General features: G+C 39.9%; 1 protein-coding gene across 3 annotated transcripts in view; it reads right to left on the reverse strand.

Annotated features, from left to right (window-relative positions):
- Positions 1–17,721, reverse strand: part of ATP2A3 (ATPase sarcoplasmic/endoplasmic reticulum Ca2+ transporting 3) — a 151,385-nt gene that overhangs the window by 19,585 nt on the left and 114,079 nt on the right. For all 3 annotated transcript variants that reach the window (XM_026708550.2, XM_087927009.1, XM_087927015.1), the window contains 3 exons: positions 12,026–12,114; positions 4,714–4,816; positions 2,537–2,668 (listed from right to left, as the gene is read on the reverse strand). In XM_026708550.2, coding sequence (XP_026564335.1) covers positions 2,537–2,668; positions 4,714–4,816; positions 12,026–12,114 — 324 coding nt within the window. The remainder of the gene's footprint in view (positions 1–2,536; positions 2,669–4,713; positions 4,817–12,025; positions 12,115–17,721) is intronic.

Genomic DNA, 17,721 nt, shown 5'->3' on the forward strand with positions numbered 1-17,721 from the left:
CTCATCTCTTTGTTTGTCTTTCTCCTCAATTTTTTGGAGTCTCTCCTCATGTTTCGCCATCATTTGTTGAAAATTTTCAATTTTTTCGTCAGTCTTCGCAATTCTTTGTTCAATACTCTCTGTTCTTTGGTCAATACTCGTTTTGAGTTCTTGTATTCCTTGTATAATCGTCGCTAGGTCCATTTGTACTTTATCTTGCTTTGCCATTATTGATAGTCGTCCTCCAGTTGATGGAGAAGCAGGAGCAGAAGTTGAACTGCCAGAAGGTAAAGTTTTCTTACTCATTTGAATGACTCAGGATCTTTACAAGGATCTTATGATTTATTGCAAAATAAACTAAGTAAACTATAGTTATCTTGTTAAAATATGAATTAACAAAATTATAAATGATTTTTTTAGTGATGATATTAGGTTATACAATTATTGATTGATAATATGAGCTATTATGTAATATAATTATATTAGTGACTAGGAAATGGATGCACAAAAAAAAGTGGTAAACCAACCGATGCACTGTTTGTAAATTTATGAAGAAGGATGATATTTTTATGTTTTATGTGGTATGTCTATGTTGTTTTGTTGTTAAAATAAAAAATTTTTAAAAAAACATTCTAGATACATAAATTACAAATGCAGAGTAGCGCCTGGAACAGTGGTGGTATTCTACTGGTTCGGCCCGAATCAGCCCGAAATGGTAGCTCCAAGGATCATCTGTGATGAACCAGTTTGTTCTGACGATCAGCTGCTGGGCCCTCCCACCGGCCCCAGCTCTATTCTGACCTTCCTGGTTTTCAAGCTCAGCTGCTTTGCACGGCACAGCGGAATGCCACTCATCAACTATTTAACACACTGGGAGACTGCAGGATTGCAGGAGAAGGTCAGTAGCAAACCCTCTGTGCATGCACACAAAGCGTGTGCTCACCAAACCGATTGTTACACCGGTTGAATCACACCTCTGAGCCACGCCCACCAAGCCACACCCACAGAACCGGTAGTAAAAAAAAATTTGAATTCCACCACTGGCCTGGAATGCAAAATATATTGCCTAAGCCATGCATGTTCTTTTCCAAGTATTATATTTGTTCTCAGCCCTAAAAGATCAGAAGGAAAAATAAATGAAAGGGCCACTTTGTTTTCTCTGTCTGGGCGAAAGGATATCTTACAGAAAATGCTGGTTGTTGCCAAAAACAATGTTGCATTTGTCTGTTCCTTTTGAGTGTGCAATTTTTTTGTGGTTGTTGAAAAAAGCTACATTAAGCCTTTTAAAAATTTAATACCCCTCTCTTCTGCTTTTTATTTCATGAAAATACCATGATCTGAAGGTACTTTGTCGTCAAAGTTTAGTGGCTGGTTCTGGAATGCCTCCATGGTTCATTAGTTGCCAATTCCAACTCCAGACCTTTCTTGCCAGGCCAAAGTATTATGGCATTGAAATAGAGATTTGGTTACATAGCCTGGAAATATTTTGCACCCAGCAGAGGTCTATCTGTTTATTATTTAACAGACAATAAAGAATTTGCAAGTTAAAAACAATTCTGGATATATTTACAAGGCTACTGTATGCATAACTACACAAATGGGTCACCAACGAATGTCAAGAAATCACCAAATTTAATATTTAGATATTTGTGGAGTTATTGGATTTATGTCCAGCTTTTCCATTATGCAAATCCTCAAGGCAGCTTCCAACAATTAACACAGCGACTGGCAATGCCTTAGTGCTCTGGAATTGTCTTATTTCTCCCCTGCAGAAATTACTGCAGCAATGGTTTATGGCTAGTGTTAGTGTTTGGGGACAAACCCCCAAGCAGAGTGCACAGCAGCAGTCAAGCCAGGCAGCCAAATGAGAGGGAGGCTGGGCCCAAGAGTATACACACACTGGAGACAAAAACACTGTTTGTAGTTTTAAATAGTTATTTAATTCACACAGAGATTAAGAAGTGTCATTCAGTCCATATGTCATTATCCAGTATATCCATCCAGTTACCTAGTCCATTAACAGTAAATACAATGTCTTTATCTGCTTGTAAATCTTCTCCTTCCGATACCTTTCTCTTCAAGACAACGCTGAGTATGCACAGCTCACCAAGTAAACAGTCCTTTTGTTCAGTAGAAAAAGGTATCTTGCACAGTAGCCAACAAGCAAACGTCTCATACAAGAGTAAAACAGCAGGCAGCAGATAGCAGAGAGACCAGTAGAGACCAGGAACCAGAAACCAGCAACCAGTAACACCAGGGAGCAGTAACCAGGAAGTGTTACGTCTCTCACTGCCTTATTACTGCTGCTTGCAACCCCACCCTTAATTATCACATTACATTGCAGTTTTTGTGCTTAAAGCTACAAACACTTAAACCTAGGTTTATATATTTATTCACCCAAACCTAGTTGGTGTATCAATATACCCAACAGCTAGGAAGAGGCTTTTTGGGGGCAAACCACAGTTAAACATGGCCTGCAAGTCCCCATTTAAAGATTGCAAATGCTGTGCTAAAATTTCTTCTGTTTCTACCCTGGAGAAATTAACCCTTTACTCACTGTATTGCAGGCACTGGCTCTTTCTACTTTGGAAAAACTGCTGGTGTCTGTATTGAAAACATTCATCTTCTCTACAAGGCAGATCAAGGCTGTTTCTGTTGCTTCGCCCACTTTTTCATAAACTTTCTTGGACTAGAAACAGAAAAGGAAGGTGCAGTTAAGACACAGCCAAAATACTTCTCCCACAGTGGTAGGCACTGCAGTCTAATTTGTTAGAAACAATTATGCTAGTTTGGTGAGGAAGGATGTTCAAATCTCATGTTAAAAGCCGAAAACAGTAAAATACAGAGTCCAATTATGTCTGCTTAACATGTAGGCAGAAAAAACAACAATCTCTAATCAGTATAAACAAGTCTTTTATTTTCCTCCCAAAATCAATTTCATTCCTAGAAATCATCTCTTGTGAGTCTACATATCCGCTCTACCCAGGACCAGATACAAAAACAGTACAGGTAGTCCTCAACTTATGACCACAATTGAGCCCAACATTCCTGTAGCTGAGTGAAACATTTCTTAAGTGCATTTTGTCCCATTTTACGACCTTTCTTGTCACCACTGTTAAATGAATCACCACAGTTGTTAAGTTAGTACCACAGTTGTTAAGCGAATCTGGCTTCCCCATTGACTTTGCTTATCAGAAGTTTGCAAAGGGGGCCCGAGACACTGCAACCATCATAAGTATGAATCAGTTGCCAAGCCTCTGAATTTTGACCACGTGACCATGGGTATGCTGCAATGGTTGTAAGTGTGAAAAACGGTCATAAGTCACTTTGTTCAGTGCCGTTGTAACTTTGAAGAGTCGCTAAATGAGCTGTTGTAAGTCGAGGACTACCTGTAGTAAGGGATGCATATTCTTTTTCCCCTTTATTCTGCTGGCCAAGGACAAACAACTGGAACTCAAAGGCCCGAGTAGGATCAAAAGCTTTCATCCAACAGTCTTGCACCATAAGCAACCCCCGTTTTGTGCATGTCATAAAGCCTACACAAAAGGGGCAGAGCTTGTGTCGGGATGGAGAGATGCTGCTTTCGTTCTCTGCTTCCCCCTTGTCTTTGCCTTGGGCCCTTACACTGGAGTGACCACTAGCAAAAGGCTTTGGATATTGTGCTCATTACTCTACTAATACTGTCAGATATTTTTCCGAAACCAAAACATTTGAATTGTTTCCCTGGAAATCAAGGGGAAACCAATCAACCTCACTAACTTGTGACTTATTTCCACAGGAGTGCTGTAAATTTTATGGAATATATGAGGGCTTCCTTTAAGCAGGGGTATCAAACTCGCGGTGTCACATCATCACGTGACGTATCGTGACCTTTTTCTCTTCGCTAAACCGGGGTATGCGTGGCCAGCACGTGACACATCCAGCCTGCAGGCCATGAGTTTGACATCCCTGGTTTGGAACAGTAAAGAAATGCCCCATCCTAGTTCTAAAACTTGCATTGAAAGAGATTGTAATCTTCACTGCAAAATTCTTTTAAAAAGACCTTTTTAAAACAAAAGGTTTTAAATTAAACAAACTTTAAACTTTAAATTAACTTTTCAAATTAAAAGGTTTTACAATACAACAGGATATATTTCTTTTTTCCTTTTACCTATTTTTTTTCCCTTCCCCCCCTTTTTTTCTTTTTTGCACTTTTTCTTTTATCTTAATTTGTAGGACTTTTATCTTTCTATTTTTAAACTTCAAGAAAATTATTCAAGTAGGATATACTTTTTTGCACGCTATCTTTTCCCTGAAAATTAAGATTGATACTTATAACATAGTCATTTTTGTACATCAAAAGAAATGACAAAATTATTTTAAAAGTGAAGCATTCTTCAATCTGAATCACAATTTCCTTCAGCTCCAGCCAGACTTCGCAGTTCAAACTGGAGAATGCTCTTCTAGGAACTGTAGGCTGAGCTACTGTATGACTTTCTTCCTGATTTGATATATAATATATGAGCACTGGTGGCGCAGTGGTTAGAATGCATTGCAGGATAACTCAGCCCACTATCTGGAGTTAATCCTGATGGGCTGAAGGTTGACTCGGCCTTCCATCCTTCCAAGGTGGGTAAAATAAGGACACAGATTGTTGGGGACACTGTGCTGGCATTGTAAACCACTCAGAGAGTGCTGTAAAGTCTATATAAGATTGCTATTGCTATTGCTAATACTAATAACAAAAAAAATTACCTCATTATAATCCAGCGAGGAATCATTGCAAAGGGCACAAATGGTTGCAAGTTCTACTAGGCCATCAAATTCTCCACAATTAACAGGGTGATCATTCTTTAAGCTGGCATTTTAAAAGGAGAATAGGGGAAACAAAGTAAAATTTTATTTGACCGGCAATGAAGAAACTTATATATTTTGCAACCCAAATGCAATAATCAATATAACAGGGTGGTACTGTACCTTGATTTTAAAAATTATTTATTAATAGCAATATATCTTACCATAGCTTTCCTAGAAGAAAATTGTCAAAGAGATTTAGGACAAGTTGCATAACTGGCAGGTAACCTGTTCCTGCAGTCATTCAGTAACGTATTTCTGCAAAATACAGTTTTAAACTTTTGTCTGTCTCAGCCAGTTACAGATCCTTAGCCCTGACTGTGAATCTGAATTCAAGAGACAAAAGCTTTAACAGAATGGTGGGGCTTATGAAAATGTTCGAAACAGCAGAAGCAATGGAGATCCAGAACAATTATTTCAACAGAGCTATGAAATCTTCTTCCCAGTGCCATTGGCTGGGTGCTGCTTCTCCAAGCTCAGCATAGACCCTGGAGTCTGATTGAGAAGGACTTTTGTTATGCTTCTAGGTGGTCTAGTGGTTAAGGTGCTGAGCTTGTCGCCAGAAGGTTGGCAGTTGGAAACCCAACCCCATTATGTGATGGGGTGTGTTCTTGTTCCTGCCCCAGCCCCTGCCAACCTAGCAGTTTGAAAGCATGCAAATGTAAGTACATAAATAGGTACTACTTTGGTGGGAACTTAACAGTGTTCCATGCGCCTCGGTGTATTCTCATGCTGGTCACATAACTACAGAAGGGTCTTTGGACAATGCTGGCTCCCTTGGCTAAGAAACGGAGGTGTGCACCATGCCCCCCTTGAGTCAGTCATGACTAAATATCATTTTACCTTTTCTACCTATAGATAAGACAAGGGATGCATGCTACCTTCTGTTTCAAAAGAAGTATCTCAAAATAACTGGATCACTTAAGAGTTAGAAAGAAATATTCTGAAATTACTTTATTTCCAAACATACCTACTTTTCTGTGATATTTATTTATTTGCTTTTTTTTTTGTTAACAGGGGAAAGAAGGAACCATTCCAAATTACAGGTCTGAATTCTAAAATGCCACCAACTGGCTAACGCTACAACATTTGATTCTCTAGGACACTGTGAAACCATAAGTGAGGGGGAGGTAAGACATAGGGATCCAAAAGGCATGTGAGGTAACAAGAGTGAGAAGAATATTTTTGATGATTTGGAGAGCTGTTGCCAAAGTCAGAGCAGACAGAACTGACCTAGATGGATCCTAATTCAAGGTAAAGGAATTTTATAGAAAAGCAACAATTGCATAATGGTGGAGCACAAGCAATGCAAAGAGAAGATGATGGCAGCACCTTCATATGGGAGAAAGTTCCAATCTGAAGGCCATTGACAACAAGTACCATCTTCCTGTCCTCCAAATGTGTAAGAACTAAAACTCCCAGGATTCTTGGCCAATATGATCATAGCTGATGATAATGTTGGACATTCTAGGATTTGAGGAATAACATAGAGAACAGCAGGTTAGAGAAGGCTGGTTTAAAGACATCCCTTCACCGAAACTTCAGGTATTTAGTGACAATCAAACTAGATGGATCAACAATTAGGTATCTCCTTCCTAAGCATCACTAGTTTCTAATTATTTTGAAACCTTTCCATCACCAATGCCCTTTACATATGTTTACAGGTCTTCTCACAGGCACACTGCTGATTGTCAACAGCTCTCTAAGCTTTTGGATGGCCTTCTCATCTTTTCCATCTAAAGGTTGCAGGGACTTTTCTTCTGCAAAGCACATGCTCCAATTTGGAAATGTGGCTGCTGCATAAAAGGAGCTTTGCCCATATTGTAGGCTAGTGTTGTGTCCCGACAGCGGCCAGAGGAGCTGGCAGCAGATTCAGACAGTGAGGAGGTTGGGGAGGAATATGGGCCAATCCTGGAGTCTGGGGAAGGCTCTGACGAGTGCTCTGCATTGGAGGCAGACATGGGGCCAGGGCCATCTGACAGTTATCAGCTGCCTTCGGAGTTGGACATCAGTGAGGCAGAAGAACAGCTGGAGCCTGTTCCCAGTGTGCGCATGCGTAGAGCTACCAGGAGAAAGGAACAGCTGAAGAACAAGGGCCAACTTGGGAGTAAAGCCACAGGTGGACAGTGAATGGCCCCTCCCATAGAGAATAAAAGAGGAGTGAAAGGGGAGTGGGGCTTTGCAGGAGACAATTAGTTTATTCCGGCATGCTTGCCAAGTATTGCGGCATCTGAAAGATATCGGCCTGGGTACTCTCCAAGCCTGATAAAGGTCTGTAATTGAGAACTATTTTGAAAGATTGTTGGCTGGGACTTTGCTGGATGGGAAATTCATTGTAAATTAAATAAAAGGGGTTTATTGGGATGAGGACTCGGCTCCGTGCTGTTGGGGAGGCCTAAGTCAGTCAATTCTTGACAACTTCTTATGGGAAGGCCAGCTTCCAATTAGCACGTGTGCATGCACACACACAGATTTGCCCAGACAAATTCCTGTGAAAGAGCCTTTTTAAAGGAATGTCGGAAGAAGGCCGTCTGTCAGTGAGTGGCTCCTATGAGACTGACAAATTGTACCCTTTCCCTCAATGTCTTGGACGAAGTACAGCTGTGATGGAAAAGCAACCTGCTAATTAAAGGCACACAAGAATCTTCACAGGAAAGAAGAGTCTACATTTCCAAAAGAAGAAGCAAATTAACACCTTTCGGTGCTGAAATGATATTAAAGAAGCAGAAGTAAGGGTGGTAAGTGGGGAGGGGGAATCACAGTCCTGTTTTTCCCCCCTGTTTTTAAGCCTTTTTGATTATTTTTTTTAAAAAGCCTAGGTATCTCACAAAAAACTAAGAAGATTTGGAGCCAGTTGGAATGGGACAACTCGCTACAGCCAACTCTCCAAGGCCGTGGCCAACTTGCCACAGGACAACTCACTGTGGGGCACTTCAACAATTCAATTTAATTTTTAAAAACAATTAAATATTATTTTCATTTCATTTGTCATTCACATTTCATTTTGTTCCTTCTTTGGCATCTTTTATTTAATGATTCTATTCCACTATTTCTTCAGAGTTACTTTAAAGAGTTACTTTAGTGTAACTCTTGTCCTGTGGTGAGTTGCTATAGTGAGTTGTCCTGCAGCAAGTTGGCTAAGGTGAGTTGGCTGTGTAGCAAGTTGGCCATAGAGAGTTGGCCATGGCGTGTTATTGTAGACCCAGCACATACCCAGATTGGAGACCACGAAAAAATCAGTGGACTGGAGTTGAATAAAAAAAAAATGAAAAAATATGTAATGGGATATTATTATCATACTGAGGCCAGGAAAGCGACATGGATGTCTCTATAGAATCACCAAGACTGAAGCTGGACATAAGGGAGTTTTTGCTTTGCCTTATTTGCTAGCATCTCAAAAGAAAGATGGATAAAGCATATTGCAACTAATTTTATGTAAGGCTTCAGCAAGATTATTTAAGTCTTTTCTGGATAGCAGCATCAGCAACAAAATGTCGACATGAGCATCATACAACAGGAGCATCGTGCAAACACCATGAGGAGCATCTGCACTCTGATATCTGACACAAGGATGTCAATTGAAGCATTTGAGTCACTTCATCACACCATTTGCCCACTGCAGCCATCAAAAGCAGAGTTATAGAAGGAATTTTGAACCCTGGGGACTTTGAGGTGTGGTGGGGGGAATGTGGGGGTTGAAATGACAGAGTAACACTTCATATCCAATTGGTTTGCTCCAGTAGGAGCTCAGAGGACTAGTTTTACTGGAGATTTATCAAATTCTGTTCTCATTAAATACTCTCCTATCAGACACTACCTTGGATAGGTAATGGATATCATCCTGAGATGTAAAGTACCAGAGTAGAGAATCTTAGGATCTACTGGGATCCAATTGATTCCAATGAACGTCTGGTAAAAAGGCTGACTTAGGCTATTATATGAGTATCTTGTGGGTGGCCCACATGATTGTGTTTTCCTGGACATCACTAAAGGTGTGTGAAGGTCATTTCATCCCATCTCTTCCAACTATTAGATCAGGGATGAAGATCATTTTGCGCATTACACAACAAACATTAGCATGGGAAAATTAAGAATGCTGTACATATTTGCACTATGCTCCAAACTGCAGCAGTCAATAGTCCATTACCTTCTGCTTTTATGGTCAAGATTAACGTGGGAGAAAATGGGAATAATCATCATTAAATATCTGGCAACTCCTGAGTAAACCCAAGAGATATCAACTTCTAAGATACTTCTAAAATGTGTCTTCTTTTTTTGCCATTTTATACCCATATAGGTTGATAAAATGCATACTGTATATTTGAAGAAGCAGCATCTGTGTTCTATTGGTGTGAGGTGTTTCCAGAGCATAGAAACACCTGATACACTAGTAAAAAAAATAACTTTGACATATGATACCAGCAAGTTGATTGTCCTCTAATCTTTTATCCAGGTATATGGTAATCAGAGGAGAAAAAAAAGATGCAAATGTATTGAAGCTTTAGAAAATTGTTTGGATTTTTTTTTAAAAAAACCTGAGTAAACTCAGATAGACCAAATATACAGTATATTTAACAAGAAATACAAGTATACAGTTTTGGGAAATCAAAATCCCTTGAACAGGAGATGTAAAAATGGAATAAATTGAACCTAAAACTGAAGAAAGAAAGCAGACAGACAGACAAATATATAAATTTGTCCTTCCTCACAGTCAAGAGAGACGAAAGGCAAGATAGAGAGAGCCTAACTAATTTTCTGTGATGTGGCACAATGTAAGTAGGTCATCTACTGCATACTGAAGTTTTCTAGAACTATTTGTTTCTTGTTTCTTAGATTTAAATTTCTCTGGACCCCGCTCCAAAGAATTACTTCTCAACTATAATGAGCCATCACTAACCTAGTAAATCCAACTTTCTATTACAATTATTATTTGTATTATTACATTCCTTTGGGGCAGGAGTTGTGGATTCCCACTGATCCAGGGAACAGAGATAGAGAGAAACATAGTCAGTTCAACTTTTTAATAATTAATACATGGGGTATGTGTAAATTGTCATACTTTCTCTGGTGAAAATTTATTCTGCTTATAGTTTCCCATGGGCTTTAAATAACAGCAAAATAATAATTCAGAACTGTGCAAAGTGTTTCTGACTCTGGCAACTGCTGCCGAGATTTCACCATGGAATTCAAAACATTGTCTCCAAATTATGTCATTGGAATATTTTGTGTCAAAAATAAAACAGAGATGAAAAATGAATCTCTTAAATTAACATGTTACGTCCAAAACTATTTTATAGATAAGCAAGTGTGATGGGTGGAAATTTATGGTGGGTACAGTGGAACACATGTTTTAATTCTGTGCCCCCATGCCATTATTTAGTTGAATTCATTCCCTGGGGATGACCCTACTTCATTTTGTTTTCTTTTAAACATGATTCACATACTTTGTGGGTTATATAGCATCACAATTATGGAACACCATCCCTTTCCACTTCTGGTTGCTGCTGAGACTAATTCGCTTTTGGGGCTCAGTAAAGTCCTACCTGTTTGCTTAAAGTTTTGGGCTGAGCTGAAGATCTTGGGATTGTTAACAGTTCCCATTTTATGGTTTTCACTTTATAATTATATATAGTTTTCCTGGCTTCTTTTATTGCACCCTGTTTTGGGGTTGTCTTTAATAAAAAGTAGGCTAAACATGGCCATAAATAAATAGTGCAGCTGCTGGCTATATCGTATTAGTTTGCTGTATTTGTAGATTTACTTGTGTGTTCATGCAAGGTTTCAAAATTCTATAAAGATGTTGTCCTGTGATTGACCTGCATTTTTCAATTAACACCTGGAACAGAAATTGCTTAGACAAGTTAGATCTTCTTATTTAGTCTTATGAGCTGTGAAATAACAAACTTCCAACTCTAATCCCAATCAGATAATTATCTCTCTCTTTTGTTGTAGCTAGTGCCCAATGACTGTGAGATGCTTAGTCTTTATTAATGTATAACTTTTGCTGATGCCTAAGTTGAATAACTCTGAGGTTGGAGGGGAAAAAGATATTTCAGGGTTTTAAAGCTTGTTCAACTAAAGCAACCCTCTTGTGAGTCAAATTTTGGAGATTTGCAGGAGAAGGACAGGCAGAGCTTGCAGGTGGAGTCAATAGAGAGGAATCAGCCTGAAGTCATTAAGTTCCCACAAATGCTCTAAGTCCAATCTCTCTTGAATTCCATTAACTCTTATCTAGCACCAATTTAGTGCTGACCACTAGCTGACTAGATTCCTGGGTAAAGATGTGAGCAATAAATCAGCTTAACTGGATTTAATGTGTGGGTCTTGATTCTTCTTGCCTGACAAGACTGTCCCCACCTCTTGGGTTCACCACTGCAGATAGCAAGAGGCCATTGGTGCAATACGTAAGTAAATGAAGAAGCTTCTTAGATGAGAAGCTACACATCTTCAAAGAAAAAAATCCCAGAAAGTGCCAGTTGCCTCTTTAAAAAGTACCTTTGGGACAACCATGACGTGGATGATGAAAATCTCCATAGACATTTAAGTAATGGGGACAATTACCACCTTGAGTTATTTGTAAAAATTACAAAGGCAAGGATATACATACATATGTACGTATATACATTCATAAATACAATGTAAACAAACATGAAGCTTTTTGTTTTACTCCTGTAATCTCTTTTAATATTGCAAACCACCTAGAGTTACCTGTGGTAAGATGGGTGGTCAATAAATTGGATGAATAAAATAAATAATATCTGTCTGCTTTGGCATCAACCCTAAATTAGCTGGCAATTTAAAACTTTCAGCAAACAAATGCAAAAACAGCACAGCAATGCTATCAACCTGACAGACACAGTGATAGGATTGTTTTTCTTTTTTTAAATGAGTTTTATATTAATTTTTTAAATATAATTTCAAGGGGAGTCCGCTTGGTATAGAGGTTAAGACTCTAGGCTAGAAACCAGAAGACTGTGAGTTTCAAACATGCCTTAGGTACAAAGGCAGCTCCATGACTTAGGTCAGTCAGTTCCCCTCAGCTCTAGGAAGGAAGAAATGCCAAACCACTTCTGAAAATATTGCCAGGGGTTAATACTGATTCACAGGCTCAATCAATCATTTTTTTTAAAACATTGGGAAGATTTTACATCAATGCTTGACAAGTTCCAACAACAAGTCACAGTGCCTCCTTGTGGTCAGTAGAAATACTCACATTTGTCCCTCAGGGGTGTAGGTGGATCCAGTGATAGTGAACTCGTGCAAGCTGCAGTGAGTGTCCTCAGTCTTCTCCACAATGAACATCTGCAATAAAAGGAGAAAGAAAAAGAGGAACAATTAAGACTGCACTGTTGAAGGGCTAGTTACAAGTCACAAGTAGTTTTAAAGTACAGTACATTGCTTTGTTATTGAAAAAGGAGGCAATTTTGACAAAAACCTCTCCTTTGAGCCTGCAATCAGATAAAACCACTACATGAATGATGTTCAAATTTGCAGCCCTCACTCTACCTTGTCTGGCATAAAACAAGCAGTGCTCATTTAACAATGGTTCAAAATTACGACGGTCTTAGAGGGAAGTGACCTGTACTCACATTATGACTGTTATAGTACCCCTGCAGTCATGTAATCACAACTGGGGCACTTGGCAACTTGCTCGCATTTACAACCTGTTATGGTGTCTTGCGGTCATGTAATCATAATCTGTGACCTTTTTTTGCCAATTTCAGCAAAAAATGACCATCAGGGAACCTGGATTTGCATCGTGATTGTGTGATTCACTTAACAACTAGAGGAAAAATTGTTGTAAAATCAGATATGATTGAACTTATGACTGCAGTGACTTTTATAATAAAAATTTCAGTCTCAATTCTGGTTGTAAGTTGAGGACCACCTGTAACAAAGACTATGTTAATATAACTATATAATATAATGTAACAAAGACTATGTTAAAATTATTGCAATGAAGTAGAATGACTAATCTGATGGTATTTCTTGTCTGAGCCACTTGGTAAGGCTGACATAATTCTTGCAAGTTGGAAAGTGAAAATCTCCCTCTAACATCCTTTTTTTCCCTTTTCATGACATTGTAATCCCTTAATTCGGGGTACAGTTAGGACAATTGGATGGAGTTGAGCGTTTACTGGCCAGATGTCCTTCCTGATGCCTACATGAGTTTGCAGCAGATATCTGCACCCTGAGAAGCATCTGTTGCTACCTAGGATGAACCAGGGGTGGGATTCACCACCATTTTGGTGGGTGTGACTTAGTGGGTGCATTTACGTGCATGCATGTGCCAAACACGCACTTTGCGCAGGCACAGAGGCCTTTGCGCAGGTGCAGAGGCATTCCAACTCACCTCCTGCAAGCTTGCACTCTCCTGGTTGCTTCAGCAGCTGCTGCACAGCAGTCTTCTGTGCCGCGCAAAGCAGCTGTGCTTCAAAAGCAGAAGATGAAGGTGAGTATGAGAGCCCAGGCAGGCAGGTGGGCCCAACAGCAGAGTGGTAGAGAGAACCGGTTTGGTCTCCATTTCTCATCGCCACTATCGGCTCAGCAGAACTGGGCTGAACCGGTAGAATACCATCACTGGATTGAACTTTCAACCTCCCAAGTGGGAGGTGAGCATCTTCCACACTAGGCCACCACACCACTCTAATTTCCTTTACATTCTGAGAAATTAGGTGGGTCTCTTCTGGGCCTCTTGTCCTACCCACTATCCAGCTATAGACTACATTGTTTCTTAACTTACTGTACCCTAGGCAGTATCTCTGGGCCCAGTATTCCCACATACGATTACAGACTTGTATGGCATATTTCGGAAGTCTTTTCCATTTTGGCACCCCTTAAAATTGGTACATAGGCTACTGTCTAGATTGCCTAGGCTTAGAACTGGCCCCTCTGTGCCCTTTAAAACTCAGCTTGCTGTACTGAGAGATGAGACCCAAGGGCAGGTTAACAGGGGACAATCAGCGGGAGGGTGGAAACAGAGCCTTGGCCTGCTCCCACATTGCACCAAGGGAGCAGAAAGGGATGATGTCACTGCAACTAAATGCAATCTGATTCCTGTTCATGTCAAAATTCATTCTGCTTTTATCAGAGTCTTAAGCAATTCCCAGCACATGAGATCTTTCACTGTTGAGTTCCCACATTTGTCTAATTCTTGAGTAACTAGGAAAGAACTGGTCTTTTAATTTTCTCTCCTGGTCTCCTCTGATTTAGGGCTGTTAACTACGGTATATCCACAATAACAATTTCTACTGCTGTTTATAGTTTTACAATGTAAAACCATCATCTAAAATGCTTGTGATCTCCCAACACAACATCTTAAATTCATGAGTTGATGTGCTGTCCACTGGATAGTGTCCAGTGTTGAGATGCAGCGTTTGGGGGAAATGCAAAATCTAGTGATTATAATAGATAGTCCTCAATTTACAACCACAATTGGGATTAGAATTTTCATTACTAATCAAGGCAATTGTTGAGTTGTGTCTGATTTTACAACCTGTAAAAAATTGCTGCAGTTATGAAATGAATCACGAGGTCATTAAGTGACTTTAAAAATTGCTTGTCAGAAGCTGACTGGGAAGGTCACAAATGGAGATCACATGTCCCCAGACATTGCAACGGTTGTAAACACACACTGGTTGCCAAGTGCCCGAAGTCTGATTCAGTTGACTAAGAGAATGCTGCAATGGTCATAAGTGTGAGGATGAGTAGTGAATCACTTTCTGCCTCAGAAAACAGAAACAGAACTGAGATGTGGAAAGGGAAAGGAAACAGCCTTTGGTTAAACGTTTGGCTACCAGGTCGTTCTAGGGCCTGAAGATCCTTCAACCACAAGTTTGGATTTCTGTTGATCTGGCCCAGAAGACAATGAAATGACCCAGCCAAGTAATCAGCTAAAAGCAAACTTTTAACAACTCTATATTTTTGGAGAGCACATCTTGCCTGTCCTATCCCATAGATTTCTGAGATCCCTGTGGAGGTTTTGTTTAGTGAAAATGCTGTTGCTGAAACCTGATTAACTTTCCAAACAATGAGAAAGCAGTGAAGGTAATATGATGAATAGGGGAAAGCACGGTAGTGCTTAGTTGCTACAAACAAAAACCAGCACTGCAATTTTTTAAAACATGTAAAAGAAAAGAAAAAGAAACACAAAGCAATCCAAAGAAGGTCCCAACTCCTGCTCTATAATCTCCTACTATACTACCTGATATTGCTGAATTAAGGGTCCCAGCCTATTTCACATATGGCCTATGACTTGAGTTGCTGGAAATTGGGATTTAGTTGCCTGCAGAGAGAGATTCACTCCTGCTCTTCCTTATTTGTTCTTCTCAATATCCAGCCTTTTAATAGTGGATTCAGATGATTGTATACCATCCACTTGCAAGCAAAGTGGGGGTTCCCTCTCAAAATAGTAGCTTTTGACCAAATGAGATGATGTTCTGGCTTGCCAAAGTATATCTGTTCATTAATTAAAAGCAAAATCACATTAAACAGTTGGAAAAGGAAAGGAAACAGCTTTTGGTTGACATACAACCTTAACTGACCGTGCAATTAGGATAGTTGCTCAGTGGCTCACCACAGCACTACGCTTAATTTTACAATCTTTTGTTGCAGTGGTCATTAAGTGAATGTGCAGTTGTAAAGTGAATACTGGGGTCCATTGTTTTCTACGGGGTGTGTTTTTTTTGCTGGAAACTGGAAGTAAAACCAGTTTCTGGCAGTTACATTTGCAAATAGCCATAAATGTGGACCAGATGCCAAGTGCCCCAAATGTGCTCATGTGACTGCAATGTGGAGACTTCAGTCAGAATTTCAAACCCAGGTTGTAAGTATTCTTTTTCGGGCCTGTCATAACTTCAAATGGTCCTTAAGCAAGTCATAAGTCGAGAACCACCTGTATATATTTATCCTTCTTGGAAGCAATGGGAATTGAATCTACAAGGGGGATGTGATAGAAAGACATTTCAAACTCTGGTTCCTGAATGAATTGATGCTACGGCCATGTTCTGGTCTCTTTAGCCTTTCAGAAATGGGCTTCCTTCTGCATAAATGCTTATCTACTGTCCAGGCAAAGACAGCTCTCTTAGGTATTTTAAAAGTTTCCTGTTTTGAATGTTGCATGTTCATCCTGTTGATTTGTTTCTGAACTCATTGTGTCTGTGTGTGGCTTTTAATGAGGTTGCCACAAGTGCTCAAATACTGTGTTTTTTTGGAGCAAATGGCAAGGCTAAGGATTTATATGATCTCTGGCAGGTGAGGCTGGCTGAGCATATCAGTTATAAATAAACGGGAATATCACAAAAGCATTTCCATAATTTAAAATAAACACAGAGCACTTGGTGAATTTAAAAATGTTACATTTTTTTGTATATTTGCTCACATAGTAGCATTATTTATAGGCACGTGCTTCTTTCTTAATCTATCTTATTCCAACCTATGCCACACAATTTTGGAATAATTGTTTTTTTTCCAACAGGTGGGATTTCCCACTTCTGTAAACCCATCTCCTTTCCTGACCATGTAGCCCTCCCTGTATTTTCTTGGCTGTGGTTATTCCTGCACCCGTCTGGGCATGTTAAAGTCAACCCTAGTTCAGGCTTCGGCCTGCCACATATGGAAAGAAGTTTGGTATCCTATAGCAACCAAGCTTGGCATGCTATTTCTTCTATGAACAAAGCCCAAATGCAAGCAAGGATGAGGCTGAGGGTTCACCTTGGAGAGATCTGATCATGTTCTCCCGTCTGTGTCCTTTTGTGTGTGGTTTCATTCTCAGGTAAACAGAGTGGCGGAAATAGCAGACGGCTAATCCCCAAACCGGATAGGAAAGTATTTGATTCCAAGAGCTCTTCTGAAAGAGATTTGGAGCTTAGCCATCCACATGCAGCTTTTGTATACACACAAGGGCCTATTTAACTGAAAAGGTGTATGGGTGCACGCTGCACCTGCTCCAAAGCTCTACTGGCCAAGAACCAAACTGCCCACTATCCAGAGATGATTGTTCTCGCAATTTTAAAGAACCCAGAAGCTGCAGTTTCATTTAAAGTGGCTTTCATTATACCACCAAAGGCTCTCTGAACAAGGGTGATCCTTGCTTAACGCAGGCAGAAACTCTGCTTTATTTAACCATCTTCATAGAAAGGACTGCCCCCATGCATCCCACTCGCGCTTTAAAAAGAGATATGTTGCAGATCCTACCAGTCAAGGAATTTCTCCTGGCAAGGTCCAGTGCCATGGCACCTGTTAGGAATATAAGTCACCTAACAGGTATTTAAACCAGGATAAACATTTTAGTACTATATCTTTAAGGGAATGCAAGAGCATGCAATTGGGTGTGGTTTCTCAAACAGCCATAAGATGGAGCCAGAAACCTGGGTTGTTTAGTCTTAGTCTCAGTAGAGAGTGAAATCTCTGTTTCCTTCTGTTGGAAAGTATTGCCGTTGCTCCATTTCTTCTAATTGACTGATATTACTGGATTTAATGTAAGTCTGATACTGAACTGTTCTTGACACTGGAATTTGATATTTGGATTATCCCTGGATTGAAAAACTGACTGATTTATCGGTGAATGACTTTTGGACTGCCTATTTTGGACTTTTGCTTAAACCTTTCTGGAAGTAAAAACCTACATTTACTGTACAGTGTATCTGTGTGCTCTGTGTGTATTATTCAAACACTTCTCTCAAATACGTCTCCCTGTATGCGCTCATTCTCCTAACGGGGAATTACCTCAACAGCACCCACCCTCATTCCCCCCAGGTGAGATCCACACTTACCATTTTGGCCTTCTTAAAGGGCTTGAAGGGTTCTGTCAACTGATCTGGGGCCCCAATGGAGGGTAGCATCTTGGAGATGATTAATGAGGGTTAAAGATCCTTGATGGTATAGTGCCATGACGGCGAATTTATGGCA

Source organism: Pseudonaja textilis, chromosome 1, assembly GCF_049901715.1.
Source record: "Pseudonaja textilis isolate UNSWEBS1 chromosome 1, rPseTex1.2, whole genome shotgun sequence".
NCBI lineage: Eukaryota > Metazoa > Chordata > Lepidosauria > Squamata > Elapidae > Pseudonaja > Pseudonaja textilis.